The sequence below is a fragment of the Pleurodeles waltl genome, chromosome 4_1, assembly GCF_031143425.1.
Source record: "Pleurodeles waltl isolate 20211129_DDA chromosome 4_1, aPleWal1.hap1.20221129, whole genome shotgun sequence".
Classification (NCBI taxonomy): domain Eukaryota; kingdom Metazoa; phylum Chordata; class Amphibia; order Caudata; family Salamandridae; genus Pleurodeles; species Pleurodeles waltl.
Genome location: NC_090442.1, coordinates 326,640,077 through 326,658,891, shown reverse-complemented (window position 1 = coordinate 326,658,891; position 18,815 = coordinate 326,640,077). Strand labels below are relative to the sequence as shown.

Below are 18,815 nucleotides of genomic sequence, written 5' to 3'. Positions count from 1 at the left end.
GAGTCTCTGTGACTCTGAACAGGAGGACAGCAAACCAGCCCTTGGAGTATTATCTGGTATCCCTGGGTGCAGGTGTAAATGCAAGGCTCAACAGCAGGGCTGGCCTCTAAGGGTTCAAGGCAAACTCCAGGGATCATTGCAGGCCTTCCAGGTACAGCAGAAGTCAAGCAGAGTGTGCAGCAGGTCACAGCAGCAGGCAGTCCGCTGAGACTTTTTCTACAGGTTCAGTAGTAAACTGAAGAGTGGGCCTTAAGATACTATAAAAATATACTCTGGTGTTCTTCTTCTGGGAGGTGGGGGAAGTTTCTGGCAATGTTTCCCTGAAGTGCTTTGAATTTCCTGACCACCCCTCCCCCTCAGCTGGCTGCAGTGACAATACAGGATCTATAGGCCTTTTGTGTGGAGAAAGGAACCATTCTGTTCAGGTGTAAGTGGGGCTGTGCTCAGCTCTGCCCCCCATCCTGCCAGGTGATGGCCCATTGAGGCATATCTCATCCCTCCATTGTGTGACAGTCTGGGAGGAGTTCACAAAGTTGGTCAGCTACAACCAGTCATATGACCCAAGAAAGGCTGCAGGCACTATGGGCTAAGGACATGAAAATGCCAACTTTCTATAAATGGCAGTTTCAAAATTATAATGAAAAACCCAGGATAACCATTAAAAAGGGTTTATCCTTACAGTTCCATAGACAGCATACATGAGATATCTACCTCCTGTCAATTTGGAATTACATCTTATTAAATGTAACAAGAAATCCTCAATGGTACCCTGCAGGAGGAGAAGGCCTCACAGTAGTGAAAAACAAATTTAGACATTTTTCACTACGAGGACATGTAAAAAATAAAAGTAGATGTCCAACCTTTTAATTACACAGCACCCTGCCCTACAGGCTACATAGGGCGTACCTTAGGGGTGGCTTTGATGTAAGAAAATGGGAGTTTAAGGCTTGGCAACAGGTTTTAGTGCCAAGCCAACATGGCACTGGGACACTGAATTCAGGCTGCAATGGCAGGCCTCGGACATGTTTTGGAGGTTTACTTAAGTTGGTGGCACAATAAGGGCTTCAGGCTCATTGGAAGCATTTAATTTCCGGACACTGGGTATATGGTATTTCAATGTGAAAGTGATTTATAAGTAAACTAAATATGCCAATTTGGTATATGCCAATCAAACCATATTTAGGAGAGTGAGCACAAACACTTTAACACTGGTTAGCAGTGGTAAAGTGCACAGTCCTCAGGCCAACAAAAACAAATTCAGTAAAATGTGGAGGGAAAAAGGCAAAGATTTGGGGGGTGACCCTGCAGAGAGGGCCAGATCCAACATATATGAACATGTGGAAGGCTCTGTCACATAAAATAAAAGTACACATTTCTTTCTGAAAACTGGTACAGATGTCATTGCAGCTGTTTGAGGGCTAGTCAGCCTAGCTAACTGATATTTAAATGAAGCATTATTTTCTGATTCATAAAAGCGCTCTCACAATGTCATGTGAGAATTCCAATCTTAAACTAAATGCTGACCTTTGACAGAGCACTCATAAAGATAATATCCTAAAATACAGGAACAGTGATCTTTGAACATCATTTCATAGTGTCTCTAACATTACTGAGGGAGGTGTTTTTGCACATTCCTAAAAATTATGAAGGTACCAGAGTTGTAGAGATGCAGGGCTTATATACAATATACACATACAAAAGAAAGCAAATTGATAAAGAAATATGCTTACTCTGTTTCCCTCTACTAGCTTGTTAATTAGATGTTCTCATTGTCTTCTGTACAACCTAATAGATCTGAAATAGCATGAAGTCTCTTTAAGGATTGAGAGTCATTTGATTACTGGGACACCAATGCCTTTAAGAATAGCGAAAAGGGTTATAGTAAAAGGAATACATGGGAATCTGTTTTTATTTTGTTCCTAATAAGCGCTGTTATACTGTTTCACTAACCATATAAAAAAATGGGAAGAGGGTATCACAAAAATCTCATCTGCTATTTTCTCAATTTTCTTCTCACTTTTTTACTGTCTGTGTTTGACCTCTGCACTGGTCTGACCAGGCGTCCATAACAATTTGCTCATTTAAAATGTTGTTCTGTTCAGAGTGTGTTGGGTCATTTGATGGACTCTGAATGGTCCAGATATTAATATCCAGTTTGTAGTAAGATTGCTGAAGTGCTTAGGACTACACCAATTGTGTCATGTTTTTAACTGGGTTAGTTAGATGATGAAATGTGACATACTAGAGGGGATCTGCGATTTTCATTCTTGTGTTACTCAAAAGAGCAATCTGCAGAGTCTCCACATGCTGGTGTCTGACCTGCTGCAATATTTACTAATGCTTTTTAGAGCTGCTATTGTTCTATATTTTCCTACAGCCATCTGAATTGGCCACAAGTGCCACTAGTCAATACACCTCTAGTGAGAACTTCCCAAATGTCATGAGATTTCAGATTTTCATCGGTTGTTCATCTTCAGGGGTGTTTTTTGTCTCACAGTTGGATTACCAACAAAAAAATGTATGTCCCTGAATTATTTATTTTATTATCTAGATTATGTCAGGACTTTTGAATTCTGTCCAAGTAGGAGGCCCTTTCCTGTTATTCCTTACTAGAATGAGCATTGCCTTTGTTTGGATTACTAACGAGGGTGATGATCCACTGGCCCTGGACAAACTAGTGAAAAATAGGTCTTTTAAATTTTGGAGCATATGATCGTGGGAAGGTAGATTTGCCCTGGGCTGGCGGGCGGCCTTTTGGCGGCCGCCCGCCAGCCCAGGGCAAATCTCAAAATACCCTCAGCGGTCTTGTGACCGCGGAGCGGTATTTTGACGGGGGAACATTGGCGGGCGGCCTCCGCCGCCCGCCAATGTTAGAATGACCCCCTATATGTCAGAGGGTATTTTGATATTATTCTAGTGCTGCCTTCTTAATGTATACATGCTAGATTAATTGCTCATTAGTTTATACCTATAAAGGACAAGAGGTAAGGAGGACCTACACTTTTTTTTAAAGAAGGAATGGCTTTAATCCTACCTGATGGAGGAATACCATTTGAGCTGCCAAAAATGATACTCAAATTGCTATCTGAAAATAATTGCCTCAGGACTGGGAAAGATAGTGTGCAGGACAGACACCTGAGGATGCTGGACTCTGCTCTATTTTGGGAGCCTGCAACCTGCAGCTTCTGCCTTGAGTCTTGTAGTGCCTGAAGATAATTGACCATCAAAGAGAAGAAGCCAACTGTCCAGGGAAAGAAGATGCAGTTGAGTAGTGGAAGGACTTTGAACCTTGTCATACGTATTAGGACAACACTAGAGTCACCCTCCAGTGTGCTAGACCATTAATCATAGATTTGATCAAGTCTATTTTGTAATAAGGTGTTTGCAGAAAACTCCATGTTATTTGGGATGACATTTGCTTTTGAATGAAAATCTTGCACTTTCATCGTATTAAGACCAATAGGACCGAGCAGCATTAATTCAGCAAAGAAATACAATTTTAGTAGTGCCTTGCCAATCTCATAGGACGCTCATCTCCACAAATTCTTGAGCAAAGTCTCTTTATGGTATGTGTTTGATGCTCAAAGGTAAAGTCCTTAGACATCTAAGTCCTAACATCTATTTGACCACATGATCATGCTGTTTTGCCTCTCTTGGGCTTCATTTCCTGTTTCAACTTACACAAATATAACCGGCTTTGCAAACTTTAAATTACTCTAGCATATCTTGGCTAATTTTGGAAATCTCAAAATAGGCATGGTGTGCAAAATTACCAGAATGATGCCATTGCACAACTTTGCATAATTATGTGACATTTGTGGTAAAAATAGAACAAGAGCTGCTGTTGTTTGTGATACTTTTGTTTTTTTTGCACCTTTTTAGCACGAAGTTTGTCCTTGAATCACAAAAGAACACAAGAACGCATTTCACACTAATACATAACACACAATGACAGATTTGCATTTCATGCAATTAGGCATAATATTGCCAACATTTTGCACAATTACATGAAAGCAAATTACACAAATTTTGCACACTCCTAAAATGTAATTTGTAATTTTCTGAAAATGTCCCCTCTTTCACACTGAATATAAATGGGTGACTTAATTCTAGGGTTACCTATCTGAATGATTTTCAATGAGTAACATCAACTGAACCAACAACAGATCCACTTATTTTTATGGTATTTTGCTTATTATATTTTTCTTTTAATTGTACCATTTTTGGAACTTTACCTTCTTTATTACTTTAACTTTGTTGTTGGCTTTCTGGATCATTAATCATTAATCTCATGAGTGAATTTACCTTGCTGCTCAAACCAAGGAGTCAAAGGTGATCCAGGAATACCTATATACCTTTTATATTTCCTTTCTTTGCCCACAGCAGCAGTGTAGTCCCAGCTTGAAGACTTTTCTATCTCCCTCACATACTTTGCCTGACAGATAATTTTTATTGCTCCTATTATGCCTCACCAGTTTACAAAAGTGATGCTGGTGATTGCTGCACATATTCAGAGGCTCTGGGTGCCAGTATTGCCCTAATTTGACAGCTGGCCGCTGAAGGTGAGCTTACCCCAGACAGTTGTCACCCACCTCCAGACTACAACAATACTCTTAACATTGTTGGGGATCACGATCAACATGCCTAAGTCATACCTGATTTGGTCTGGCACTACTTTTTGGCTTGAGGCAGTTCTCAGGCCTACCATATGCGAGGTACTTTTCAGTAGATCCTGCAGCCCCCGTGGTGCAGGGGGGCCCCCAAGCTCAAGGGGACCCCCTCAGCACAGTACACTGTGCATGGGTGGCAGGCCCCTGATTGGATCTAGAGGGTATGGGGGCCCCCTCCAGGTACTTTGCAGGGGGGCCCCTTCAAGTTTCTTTACGCCACTGGTATTGCTTTGGTATCTAAACAAAAAGTGAGGAATCTGCAGTCACAAGTATCTATCAGAACGTTTTCAGGTGGATACTCTAACATCATATTCCTCACCAACAATTTTGCCTACCTGTTCTTTTCTCTTGGACACTTTTCTATTTAAAAAGGTACCTAGTCTAGAGGTCTGCACAGTGGCCATGACTAGTCTGCTGTTAGACTTTTCTACTGAAGATAGGGACAGCCTAGAAGGCATCCGATATCAGCACTCATGGGGGCACTTATATGCGGCTCTGCCCATCACTTCTAGAGCAGAACGCTGGTCAGAGCCACAGGATGCCACATACCATGCACAGGGGTACTGCTTGAAAAATTACAGATTCATACTGGTACTTGGGTAATATTCAAAAGGACAGGGTTATGTAGTTAAATAGAGTATTTACTGAAAACCGAAATCCCATGGTATCTTTTTCTTTAAAAATGAATAAAAACTAACTGCAATACTATAATGTTTTCTCTGCTTGTAGTGTGCACCAGGAGGATGCCTGATGGAGTTATGTATTCAGCTCAGTATCATTATGTTGGGGAAGCAACTAATACAAAATAATCTGTTTGAAATTGGAATACCGTAAGTATTTAAATATTTGTTTTTATGAAGGCATATTTGATGCACCATGTGATAACTGGTTCTTTCTCTTTTAAAAAACAAAATATATATATCACATTCACAAAGCTAGCAGGTGTTAATGATTACACTGAAAATAAAAATCGGTCATCTAGTTCCAAACACGTATCGAGTCATTCAGTCTGATCATTTGATAATTTGTCAAAGGTTATAATATTTAACAGTATGAAAGGTTACAGAAAATAGAGTACCATGTAGGTAGATTAAATGTCACTGCAGAGGGGAGGGGTGGGTGTCAGGGTGTGAGCGATTAGGTGTGTGTATTGGGATGCATGTGAGTGGGAGTGCATGTGTGCAAGTCTGTGAGTGAGTGGGGGTGTCTTTGTGCAAGTGTGCAGATGAGGGGAGTGTGCAAGTGTGCGGATGAGGGGGTGTGCAAGTGTGCGTATGGGGGCAGTGTGTGAATGTATGCATGCATGGAAGGGGTGGGGGTGTGCATGAATGCAGAGGGGGTGGTGGTGTGAATGATTGCGGAGGGGGGTGCGTATGTGTGAGTGCAAATGGGTGTGTGTGTGTGTATGTCAGTGTGGGAGCGGGCAGGAGTGTTTGTATGGATGTGTGCGGTTGGGTGGGGGGTGTTTGCAAGTGTGTGGACGGGTCGGGGGTGCATTGAGGTGTGTGAATGGTGGGAGGTGTGTGCCAGCGATAGGAATAGGGATTCCTGTCACCAGGTGCGGGCTGCGGCCTGTGGCCTGACGCCAGCCCAGAGGAGCTCACCGCCGGCCTAGTTGGTGCGAGAGCACCGGTGGGACAGGCGGCATTGTGGCAGTTTGGCTTTGGCCAAAGCCCACAACTTGTAATGCAGCGGTCTTTATCTCGGGGTCCGCAGGCCTAAGTAATCAAAAAGGGGGGAGATTACTCTTTTGAGTAACACAAGAATGAAAATCACATTTCACCTGAATAAACATTGATGTGGTTACAACCAATCATCAAGTTCTTTTGTCGACCCACCTCCACACCCATCCCTCCCCTCCTCCTCCCGAAGCAGTCTATAGGGAACACTAATAAACAGTGGCACTCTTAAAGTCAATTTTAGTTACTTTGGGCTGGCAGGGAGAGAAGTCACGTTTGTTCTAATGAGGAGATACTAAGAAAATAAACTACATATTAATGAAATATCACTGGAGTTCATGTATCTTCGCAGCAGGTAGGATTCAGAATTGTTTTCCTGCACTGTGGCTTCCAGTCAACAGAAAATATATCCCTTATATAACATCCCTTCTTGGGCTAATGGTTATCTCACCTTAAGGGAGCAGAAATCAGAACACGTTCAATGCTTTCAGCTGTGGTGGCAGAGCTCTAATTGGGGTCCCAATGAGAATTAAATAGCGCTGCAGTCATCAATGTCCTTGGCAAGGTCCTAGTATAACTTCTCCATTGCCATTAACATCGAGATGTGTGTGCCATTGATTGACATCTGGAGGTTCTTTCTTTTTCCAGACTGCAGCAATATCTGTTTTGCTGTCCCTAGACAGTTCCAACTAATGCTTCATCTTCTTTACATTGATACAGTAAGTCTCTCGTAGACACCAGAAACAGGATATAAGCAGGTCTACACTTTAAAAAGTTGAACATGTACTTATACATTTCAAATACCCTGGTAGTGAAAAACTCATAAACTTGATTTTTACTACTGTGAGGCCTACCTCTTCCGTAGGATAAAATTGGGTTAACTTATTACATTAAATAAGTGATCACATCCATTTGGGAGAAGAAGGGAATTTTGAGTTTGGTGTCTTAAGAATTGTCATTTAACCTTGCTCCAGAAGTCATGGATGAAAGACATTCAAAGGGTAAAGGAGATCTTGCAAAATCCTAGATTCCGATTCACCCAATTTAATTATTTGCATCAAGCATACTTATTCCCCCAACATATTAAGCGCATGTCCCCCTTAACGACCCCATGTCTGCCCATCCTGTGGGAGGCGGGGTTTTAACCGCATGGTATGGGATTACCCCCCCCGCTGCGTACCTGGCAAGAGATAACCGTGACAAAAGCAGACTTAGCAGGACACTGACCCAAAGCCAAAGGGGACAAACACCTCCATAGGTTTAAAGACCTGGCATTTCTACTGTTTAAGCGGCTCATAACACTGTAATGGAAGCCAACAACATCGGACACCACTAAGTGCCTCCAAGTCCTGCAACAATGGGCATGGGCAGAAGAAAGCTTGCTGTTCTCCCTGAGGGACAGGGGCCTGGCCCAGGGGGGCTGTGAGACATGGGACATAGTTGTGATTAATATAGAAGCCAAGAACAACACTCGTCCCCCTTGAAGGGGTGGCTCACTATCGTACCTGATCCTTATCTGGACCAACCCATACAAGTGTAGTATGGCGGATTACTCACTTACCACATTGGCCTAATTGTGACATGGCTTTCTCAAGGGGAATGAGTCCCGTATATTGATTCATGCCAGCCCTGCCTGTTGCACCAATGCCCCTACTGCTCCACACATTACAGAGTAGACTAATTACCCACCCCGCCACCCCGGAAAGAGCCTGCTATCATCTTACCCTTTCTTACTGTAACTGTGTGAGATTCAGTGTTAAATACAAAATCAGTTTCTGTTAATGGACTACTGTATAATATGCATGTGAGTCTCATTGTAATGTGGGCACTGTTTGTTGATCTCAGCTGAAAACAAGACTTTCCCTGTCCCCTCTCCCTCATCTCTTTGCATGACCCTGCATCTGTTGTTGTTGTTGTTTATGTAAAACAATAAAAATAGATTAAAAAAAATAATTGTCATTTAAAGCCCTCTTTAATGGTATAGTTGGATATTAATTCTGAAAATGCCACTTTTATGTAGTTTGAATTTTCTTGTTCTAACCACTTGGTACCTGAGGCCTGTGTACAGGGTCATGTGACTCAGTGTAGCTGGAAGTTGGTCTTCTTATATTGATCCCAGGCATTAAGACAAAGGAGCATAGATGTTGGCAGGATGGGCCATTTCTGACTTGATGAGGGGGAGGAGTTATCACTTACCTCACTTGCACATCACAAAGGCTGTGCCTGAGCATACTCACAAAGGGTTTGATACTAGTCTGTTGTGACCCCAGACAATCGCGCACTGGAAGACAGGAAATTCCAAGCACGTCTGGAGTGGAAATCTCTAGAACCTTCTCCTATTTCAGCATGGGAACCAGATGTGAATATTGGACCCCCAGAGCCAACTCTTCAGTACACCTCTGGACCTCCTGAAGACCCAGAAGGACTGCTGTTCTGCTCTGCAAGAAGAACTGCTACTCTATTACCCAGCTATCTGCTCCTGCTTGAGTGATGGACTGGACCTGCATCTTGGACCAGGACTACCAGAGTGACCCTAAGGGCCATTGACAAGACAGGCTCCAACTATCTTGAACCCAGAACCTGGAATCAGTCTGCTGTGAATGTTGTCCCCCAAGTGGTGCCACCCCAGTACTGGACCCTTGGAAGTGGACCTGAAGGTGCTCTGCCAACCCAGGTGTGGTCCTGTGGACAGAATCAATGCAGCGTGACTCATCTCCTTGAAGCTGTGCTTCCGAACCACATCTGTGAGAAGCATCCTCGATGCAGGCCTTCGCATCACAAGCTCTTCGTCGACCGCATCCTCGACGATAATGCAGTACTGGGCAATGCAACCCCACAACTTTTTCCGCACCAGCCAGCATGTGACACATCTTTAGTGCAGGATCTTGAGTCTCTCACTGATGGCATCCTCGACGATGATGCAGGACCACACATTGCAGCCTTGCAGCTCCTCAGTATTGCAGTTGCACATCTAATCATCAGCGTAGGATCTTGCAACTCTCCACAACAAAGATTTAAGATACTCTTGTTCAGTAGGCCTAACTTGTTCCCTCCCTATGGCCCGTGCTCTATTGTGGTCATCCTGAGCATGTGACTTTGTCACAATCCAGCACAACCAGATATCGACAGTTGGTGCTTTGTGTTTCTAGCTACTATTTTTTCTTAATTCTTTAAAGTTGCATATCTTCAGTTGTACTGATAGGATTTTTGTTATTTAGGTCTCAAATAATTTATTAAGTTTTACTCTATTTTTCAAAATTGGTGTGCGATTTTTCTTGTGTTATGCTTTCACTTTATTACTGTTCGAAGCGCTGCAGAAATACTTTGCACATTGCTGCAGTTAAGCCTGATTGATTTTGTGGCAAGCTACCAGAGGGTTAAGCACAGGTTGATTTGGGGTTTGCATATGTTTCACCCTGACAAATTGTAGCTCTTGCTTGAGTAGGGTTTCACCTCCCTGGAACAGTAATTCAATTTTCAACAGCAATAATGTCTCATCAAGGAACATTTGGTTTATGGTAGAGATGACCCCACCTGGTGCCCGCAGCTACTCTAAGGAACCATGGATAACAAGTCCCTAGAGACTGCCTCTTTAATAGTTGAGTGTACCACCCAATGCCTTATCTGAGCACAGGGCAATCCCTTTTTCTCCTAGATTGAAGTCCCGCTCACAGTCCTTAAAGAAATTTACGGCACCCTGTTTGAAGAGGTAACTCACCATGAGGCTGTCCAGGGCTGTAAGGTCGAACTCCTAAAAAATTTACCATCACAGACTCTTAAGGTGGTGTTTGTTGGGGTGCTTAAGTAGACATTGGGGTATCTTCCTAGTTTAGATCGTCATACAAGATCCCACATATATGGGCCTGCTATGATTCGCCCATATGTAGCCAGAGTTTTTCCAACTCCCTCGCACTCTGCTCTGCCAACACTTGAAGTTGGTACACAGAATAATATGTAAGTACATTTTGTAGGGTTAACCCTTCTTTTGTCTTTTTGATGGCATGGTACTTTATAAGCCACCCTCAACCTCCCATTGCCCCAGATGTATTTCAAGGCCGTAAGAGAGGTCTTTGGAATGGGTAGTGGAAGTGCTTGAAATAAATATAGGGGGCTGGGTAGCATATTCCTTTTAAGAATGCATTAATGCACCCAAGCCATGAGAATAAGTTCTCCACCTTTTGAGGTCTCTATGAATATATCCCCGAAATGGGATCATGTTGCTAGCATACACGTCTGATATGGTAGGTGTGTTTTAACTCCCAGATATGTAATATATTAGGATAGCCATTCAAAGTGTGTGTGTGTTCCCTCACCTCAGGGACTGCAGCTAGCAAAAGGTTAAGATTGGGAATTTCACACCGGCCTTAAAGTCCACAACTCCTTTAAGGTTTTCCAGTTGGCATTGCAAGTGTAACAGGGAGTTCTAGGGCTCAGTAAGTATGAGTAGTACATCATCTGCAAACTACATCTCCTTGAGTTCTATCCTCCCCAAATGTAGATCCTTGATCCCCGAATTGCCTCTGAGGTAGGTGGCAAAAGGATTATTGCTTAGGGTGAAAAGGAGAGGAGATAATGGGCACCCCAACCTGGTCCCCTGCTATATCTGTAGCAGGGGTGAATTCTTCTGTGGAGCAAAATGTCAAAGGTAGGACTATAGTAGCCCATCAGTACCATAGGATATAATTTAGGGGCTATACCCACCATATCTAGAAATATAGATACAAATTTCCAGTCCACCCTGTCAAAGTCAGTTTTCACATGTAAGGCAGTGACTATTGTTGGTACTGCTTTTTTGTACTGTGCCTTTTTTGAATGTTGTCAAATGTCTGTCTTTTTTTTAATAACCTTGAAAAGTCTGGGTGTATAAGGCCTGGTAGTTCCCTGGCACTGATAGGGGTCTCCACCACCCCCCTCCCCAGAGTCCTTCCCCCAAACCCATGACCCCACTACCACCACCAATGGTGGTAGGACCCCCCCTCCTCACACCCCCCAACATTGACACACACACCCCCCTCACGCACACTCACACAACAACTACACATACACGCACACATACACGCACTCATACAGACAGACATACACAGAGACATACACGCACACATTTTCCATACACACAACACACCCCCGCATGCATACACACACTCACACACTCCCTCTACACACTCACACGCACACCCCCATGCACACACACAGCACACAACCCCCCCCACCCACCTCCCCTAACGGACGATCACCTTACCAGGTCCGCTGATCCTCTGGGAGGGAACGGGATCCATGGGGGCTGCTCCGCCGCCAGCTCCCCATCACCAGAACACCGCCACGCCGTATCATGGGATATGATTCGGCGAGCGGTGTACTGATGACGTGGCGGTGGAGGCGGAGCAGCCTCCACTTCACCGCGACCGCCAGTATGGGTGCTGGTGGCTCTCCGTCCGGAAAAGCGTGGAGGGCTGCCAGCAGTCATAATACGCTTTGCGGAATACCGCCTGCACTGGCGGTCTTCAGCACGGCGGTACATCGGCAGTCTTGCGAAAAGACCGCCGAGGTCCAAAGGAGGCCCTATTTGTGTTGTCTTCCTTTGTGACCCTAGTACCATCATCTAGAGTCAAGCCTTTTGCAAACCTTTTCTCCTGGTTTATTTTAGAGCATGAGAGCCAAAGGAAGTCCTGCCCTGGTCCCATGTGCATAGTGGGCTTGATTAAGTCTCAACAGGGAGGGATCTGCTTTATTTGTATCTAGAGTATAGATTTGAACTCTTAAAGAGTTTATGGGCCAGATGTAGCAAAGGGTTTTACCCATTCTGTGTCTATGGGAAAATGTGTTTGTACATATGGCCCTATGTTTCTTAAGTTTTGATGAGTCAGCATTCTATTTCTTCCTCTTTCAGTTCCTTTTATAACTGGCCCCTATATTGACTCCTCAATGTTTTTAAAGTGGGGATCCTTACTAGTTCATTGCCCCTGCAGGATAGCTTTAAATGTGTCCCGGAGAGTTGGCATTGACATTTCATTGTCTTGATAGTAGTTTGTTATATGTGATCTCAGTTTCTCCCTGAGAACTGGATGGCACAGCAGGGATGAGTGGAATGTCCACCTACCCCTTTGTCTACTCATAGTGGGCCAATCTAGTGTTAAGGTTATCGAGCGTGGCCTGAGACTGCTTTTGTGTTTATAGTGGCCTCGTAGATGAGCATCAGAAGGCCAGAACTGATGAAGAAGTAGTAAATTCAGGAGTACCCGATGAACGTGTGAGGAAAAAAGTGCAGTTCATGTCTTGTTCATGGGAATGTCTCCACATGTCACGTAGTCTTGATTCCCCCAATTTAGCATTTAGCTGTTTTGAGGATGTTCTGGAGGGATGGGAGGTGGAACATGTTCTATCTTTTTAGGATCCCAAACTGCATTGAAGTCCTTCTGCAAATCCGGCTAGAAAAATTAGTTTCTTTTCATGAAGTTGTCCTGGCGAGAGCTGTGCGTGTACATTATTGCTAGAGTTTAAATTTAAGTCTCTAATGTGCCTTTGATAAATAAGAACCTGCCTTCCTTTTCCCTCTTATGATTTGTCTTTACAAGCGGAAGGTTTCATTGTAAAAAGAGACCTACTCCATTGTATTTGGAGTTGCTTGGGGAATATACTCCTATCTGGTATTGCTTGTGCCAGAACTCAGTTTGCCAGAGGGTTTTAGGTGGGTTTCCTGGAAAGCGATAATGTCATGTGGTAAGCTCTTCAGGAAGTGCCATATCCTGGCACATTTGTGGGGGTTGTATAATACCTTCACATTTAGGGAGAGTAATTTAAATATAATGTGCTGTCAATGCTATGGGAGTGGCTAGTGGCCCTGATTTGCAGCTTGTTGAAGAGGAGGACATAAGCATGTGAGTATAGCATGGGCCTACCACCTCCCTGTTCATTGTAAAGCATGCCTGTTTCCCTTGAGTTCCTTTAATGTCCATTCCCATGCAGTGAGCGAAAATAACTGTAAACAAACTTTGGAAGTGTCTCACGATCCAGTGAAGGCTGCTGCATGTGTAGTGGAGGACCATGCTCTTGCTTGGAGGGGAAATGATACACCAGTCAAGTGCGTCTTATCAAGGTATGACAAATCAACCAGTGCCCACTGGGCGAGGTCTAATCATGTCCATTGTATTACATTCATTAGTCAACTTAAAAGTGGTGGCTATGCCACTTACTTAAGGGCTGTGTTAGTCTGTTCAATTCTGGGGGTGCTACTCTGTGGCTCTAGTGAGGTGTGCTCCAAGGAGTACTGAACATTCATGCCATTTAGATCCTCTGACTCATTTTAGAGCACAGTGTCCCCCACACCATAGATGGCCAGTTCAGATCATCTGGTGCTAGCTTCCCCGTCATGCTCGCTGGGAGTTTGGAGGTCTCTAAGTCAATCCCCAGTGTCTGAGCCCCTGTGTCAAGGTGAGAGAATTTAAATGTTTTCTTTTTCATCACAATGGTGACCATGAAGGGGAAAAGCCAGCAATATCTGATTTTGTTTTGTCACATATGATCCGTGACTGGTTGCAACTGCTGACATTGAAGCAGAGTGCTGGGATATATCCTGGTTGAGGGAGCAGGCGTGACCTTCATGTGTGATTTGGTCAAGGCCACAGATTGCCACATCTTGTACTTTCTCTGTGCATTGGTAATTGTGGAAAATAGCCAGGGCATCGCTCGGTTTGTTCAGGCCCTCTGTAAAGCGTTATCCTACCGGATGTACTCTATCCAGTTTAATGTGACGTACTGTAATTCCCATGATCTTGGAGAAGAGAGCTTCAACAAAAGTCCGACGATCTATACCTTTCGCTCCCTCGCTGAGGCCTTTTTTGCAGGGATCATCCCTTCTCAATACATTTTTTAGGAGTTCTACCTTTTCTGTAAGGTATCATGTTCCACAAGGAGAGTAATGTTTTTATCCATAAGGGTGGAGGATTTTTCTTTCAGTGATTCAATGCTGCTTTCTGCAGCAGCACAGTTCCTACAGAATTGATATCAGCTCTCAGTGTTGCTATTTTTGAACACCTGTAGACCCTTCAACTAGTCAGCTTTTGTGAGTGCCATATCCTTCTGCACACTGTCAGGTTGGCTGTCTTGATCAAGGCTAGGGCCTACACCTGGCCTAGTCTTGGTAAGTCCAACAAATTCTATGACTTTCTTATGTGTCTGTTTTCTGGGCAGCATTGGCCAGTCTGCAGTCTCTTTCACAACCTCAACGAAATGTGGACACTGCCACACCACTGGGTATTTAAAGGTCCGCAATGGGAGGGAGCAACAAGATGTGAGCCCCAGTATAGTCCCAGGTGGTATGTGGCCTGTGGAGTCCCGCGGGGACTCCCTATTGCTGCCTCTTCTGGCTCCTTTTCTATGGATCCACTCTCAGGATCAAGGCCCCCATCTCTCACTTCTCCTATGGGTGCCTTCCAATGTTCACAATATCTCCCCTGGCTCAGATGGTGTATGGAGCCAGCTGGTGTGGGGGACAGAGGAAACCTCCACCCTATTGTTTTGCCTGCAGGGCATCACCAACATAAGGTCACCAACTTCCAGTTTTTGCCCGGGTGCTACATTAGGTGCAGGTAAGTCCCCCTTATGCAGTTGTCACCGCTAGCCCTCATGCACCAGGCTTCCCACCTTGCTTGTCAGGTATTTTCCCAGTGCACTGGTTCTAAATCCACTCAGGCCACCTAGTCACACAGACAAGCAGGCCGCCCACCATTTTAAGGGTTGGCAGAATGCACTGTGGACTCCTCAGCACTTGTCTGGATTGATGGGTGCCCCAAAGCTTCCCAACAGGGGCCCGAGCATTACCATGAGCCACCCCTCATTTCTACTTTGGTGCTGCCTCTTGAAGAAAGCCTATGCCTTGCCCCAGGAGGGTCGGCTCATAGAGCTCTATCACGGCATTGCTATTTTGGTCCCGTCATAGCATTAGCCTTTCTGCTCCCTTTTTATCATGTACAGCTAACTGTTGTTGTTAGGAGATGATCTGTGCCTTCTAAATACTCTAAGAAAAATGTTAATTACACATACTCCTTATGTTCTACTCAACTTTCTGTGGTAAATGAAGACTGTGCGAAAGTGAATTATTAGCCTGGGTGGATGGTAAACTACCACAAGGAATAATGTCACTATTCTTGTAAAGGTTTCAATAATTTAAACCTGAGCACAAGTCCTGGTACCTAACACACAGAGCAGATAGGCTTAACTTAAGAAAATCTGTAAAGCAAGTACAAAAACAGTTGACAGTTGAAAACACAACAATTTAAAACTGACTACAATTGATAAAACCAGGGAATATGTTTATGAACAAAATGGCACCAAAAGAGCAATGATTCAATAAGGGAAACTGGAGAGATGATTTTTTAATTATTTTGTTTAGATAGAAAGAGTGACGAAAGGTGCAAAGAGCCAACAGGGGTCATCTGGTCGCACTAGACCCAGACAAGAGTAAGGTTTAAGGCAGATTGCAATGGAGAACAGGTCCTATATAGAAACTATGCTTGTCCCAGTAATAAGTCTTACCTTCTGACTTAGGGCCTCATTTAGATTTTGGCGGTAACGGTCCTGCTGTGGGATTTTCTTTGGAAATCCCATCGGCCACCTTGGCAGTCCGCCCGCCCTATTTACATGTTGGCGGGTCCATAAATGAAAGACTTCTCAAGTTCTGCCCACTCCACCAGGAATCTCCACCCACATCGATGGCACCATTGGAAATAGTGGCTGGTGGCGGGACTCCAGCAACTGTCACTGATGAGTCAATCACAATGTGCCTTCCCACCAATGCAACTGTGGCACTGTTACCAAGACACCTGTGATGGCGGACTGGTAGGGAAATGAGGTAAAAACTTACCCTTTGTCCTGTTTCCACTTCAGTTTTTGACAGGACACATCTGGACGAGACCTGCCCTTGCTGCCGCCACTGAACCAAGGAGGACACATGACCCCGTTGTCAATGGATTCGAAGGGACGCATTCAGCATTACTTGTTTACATTGGTTGGTCACTTCACATTAGCTTGTGAGCACTGCAGAAATATACAATATTTTTTTTAAAACACTTCTGACATGCTTATGTCTGTAAAACATCTATGTCAGACATTAATAGGGACACACCTGTCACAAATCAATGACATGCACAATTTTTACTTTGGTTTAAGTATTCATTACTAAATGTATGCTTGCAGCAAAATAAAAATGACATCAAAATTGTAAATTATGTCCATGTGTGCACTTTGCATTAGCATATGTAGGTGTCATATTGTGTTTCCAGTTGTGTATTTGAGTCAGTAAGCTTGTGTGTGTGGGAGTTAATTGGCTGGTTGAGGCATAGGGGTCTGGAGTGGGTAATGTGGTTGTGTTTGTATGTGTGCCACTTGTATGTGGGTCTGATATTTGTTGTGTATGTTTGGTTGTGTGTTGTGTTGCTGTGTGCAACATTCAGGTTAGTGTTGTTTTTGTGTTGTTGTGATGTGTGTAGGTGTGTTACAGTGTGAGTGTGTTTGTGTAGATGAGTGTGTCATTGTGTTGGTAGGCGTGGCTGTGTTGTATGTGGGTGTTGTATCAATAGTATGTGTAAGTTGTGTTTTAGTATGTATGGCACTGTGTGTATTCTACATGTACTTGTTGTGTTGTGGGGGAATGGCAAGGGATCATGGTGTGTATGCAGTAGGTAGTGTGTTGCCTAATGCAGTTGTACATATATGGCTAATTTTCATGGGTAACTTGCCTTGTTGCCCTGGCCATTGCCATTGTACAATGTACGTTGGCTCCTGCTACAATGTCACTCTGTCAGCAAACTGCCGCCAGAACAACACCTGCAGGACTGTGACATCTAAATATGGTCAGCAGGAGCCCACAAGCCTGACGGCTAGGAAGAGCACTCCCTTAAGGCGGTCTATTGTTCAGCTACAATACGTCTAAATACGGCAGTCAGAACTCCGTCGACTTGACAGAGTGCTCGGGTCTGCCCACTTGGTGGGACCGCAGTAATACGGCCAAGATCTAACGGCAGCAGGCTGTGGCTGAGATGGGTTCCATGAGACAGGATAGCTGTCCCACAAGGTCCCAGTGAAGTCATTGACTTTTCGTTAAAAAGCTCTGACTGGAAGAAATTACAAACTAGTGCCCAAGGAAGGTCTCTCATCAGTTTGATACTTTTTGTGCCTTCACCCAGTGAAGATTTCTCACCTTCGGACTTTCTTTGGTGCTTGGATTCCTACAGCAGGGGTAGGCTGTAAGCTTTAGTCAAACAGCGCCCAAGGAAGATCTCTCAGCAGCTGGATATTTTTGGTTTCTTTGTCCAGTGAAGATTTCCAACTTTGGACTTATTTTGGAGGTCTGATTCCTACAGTGGGCCTAGGTTGAGAGCTGTAGCCAAATAGGGTTCTACAGGTCTAGACACCTTCCTTACAATGTCTTGCTGAAAAAGATTTACTGCTGTGGAAGAGCTCTGAGAAGGAACAGCCTGAATCTTTGGCTTTGCAGCAGCATGCCTTCATCAGATTGACTTGATAGGTAAGTCCTGGTCTTCTGTTGCTGCCTCAGCAGAAATCCTTGAAAAAGACTTTAACTCCCTGCATTTAGGGTTTGGCAGGTGTGGTACACCCTGGCACTCATCTATGGTCCCCAGGACCTTAGTGACACCACTTAGGGTGTCACAACATACTCCAAAAAAAGCCACTAGCATGGTGCGGGCAGGTTCATTTGGAACTAGTCAGATTGGCTATTTAGAAAAGTAAGCTTCTTGCAGCTGTTGTATTCCTGTAGCGTAACAGTAGGTCAGCCAACTGACCCTTGGCGTTCACTACTTGTTCCTGGGTAAATATGTGAGCATATCTAACCCTTAGGATTCTCCTCACAGGTCACAACAGCAGATGGAGGCCTTCTTATGCTTTTTGCAGTTTCAGAGGTGTTCTGAAGAGTGTACCATGGAGCCACTTGTATGTCCAGTGCCAGCCTGTAGGTAGGGTAAACAGTTGGCCATTCCCTAACTATTGAGGTGAAGGTTGCCACGTGTGTGAACCTCCCCACTTTTTCTGTTGGTTTTACTGTTCACTATCCCAGAGTGCTCCTCTCTAGCTAAATCCAAAATAACAGAACCATTCTTCCCCTGTGCTCTTCTGTGCAGAGCTCCATGTGCCCTCCCAGTGATGTAGCTATGATAATGGGCAAACCCTCTCTAATGGTTTCTCCAAATGGGTTCTGGGGCAGCTCTTCTCCCACTGGGATTGTGCCTGACTGACTAGGAAGACAATAGAGGGAGCAGGCCCAGGTGTGAGCTACATCTACCACTGGGTGACAGGGTGGGCATCCTTTGAAGTTAATTAAGTTATTGGTCGTAGACCACAGTGTCATTTTATCACAGTAAAATCAACCCCTCTCCCTCTGTCTTAGCTCTGGTAGTTACTTCACACCTAATCAGAATCTACCACTGGGTGACAGGGTGGGCATCCTTTGAAG

At 44.3% G+C, this 18,815-nt stretch overlaps 1 protein-coding gene across 2 annotated transcripts in view; it reads left to right on the top strand.

Annotated features, from left to right (window-relative positions):
• ANO2 (anoctamin 2) overlaps positions 1–18,815 on the top strand; it is a 1,564,866-nt gene that overhangs the window by 1,364,054 nt on the left and 181,997 nt on the right. For both annotated transcript variants that reach the window (XM_069228438.1, XM_069228439.1), the window contains one exon: positions 5,400–5,500. In XM_069228438.1, the coding sequence (XP_069084539.1) occupies positions 5,400–5,500 (101 nt within the window). The remainder of the gene's footprint in view (positions 1–5,399; positions 5,501–18,815) is intronic.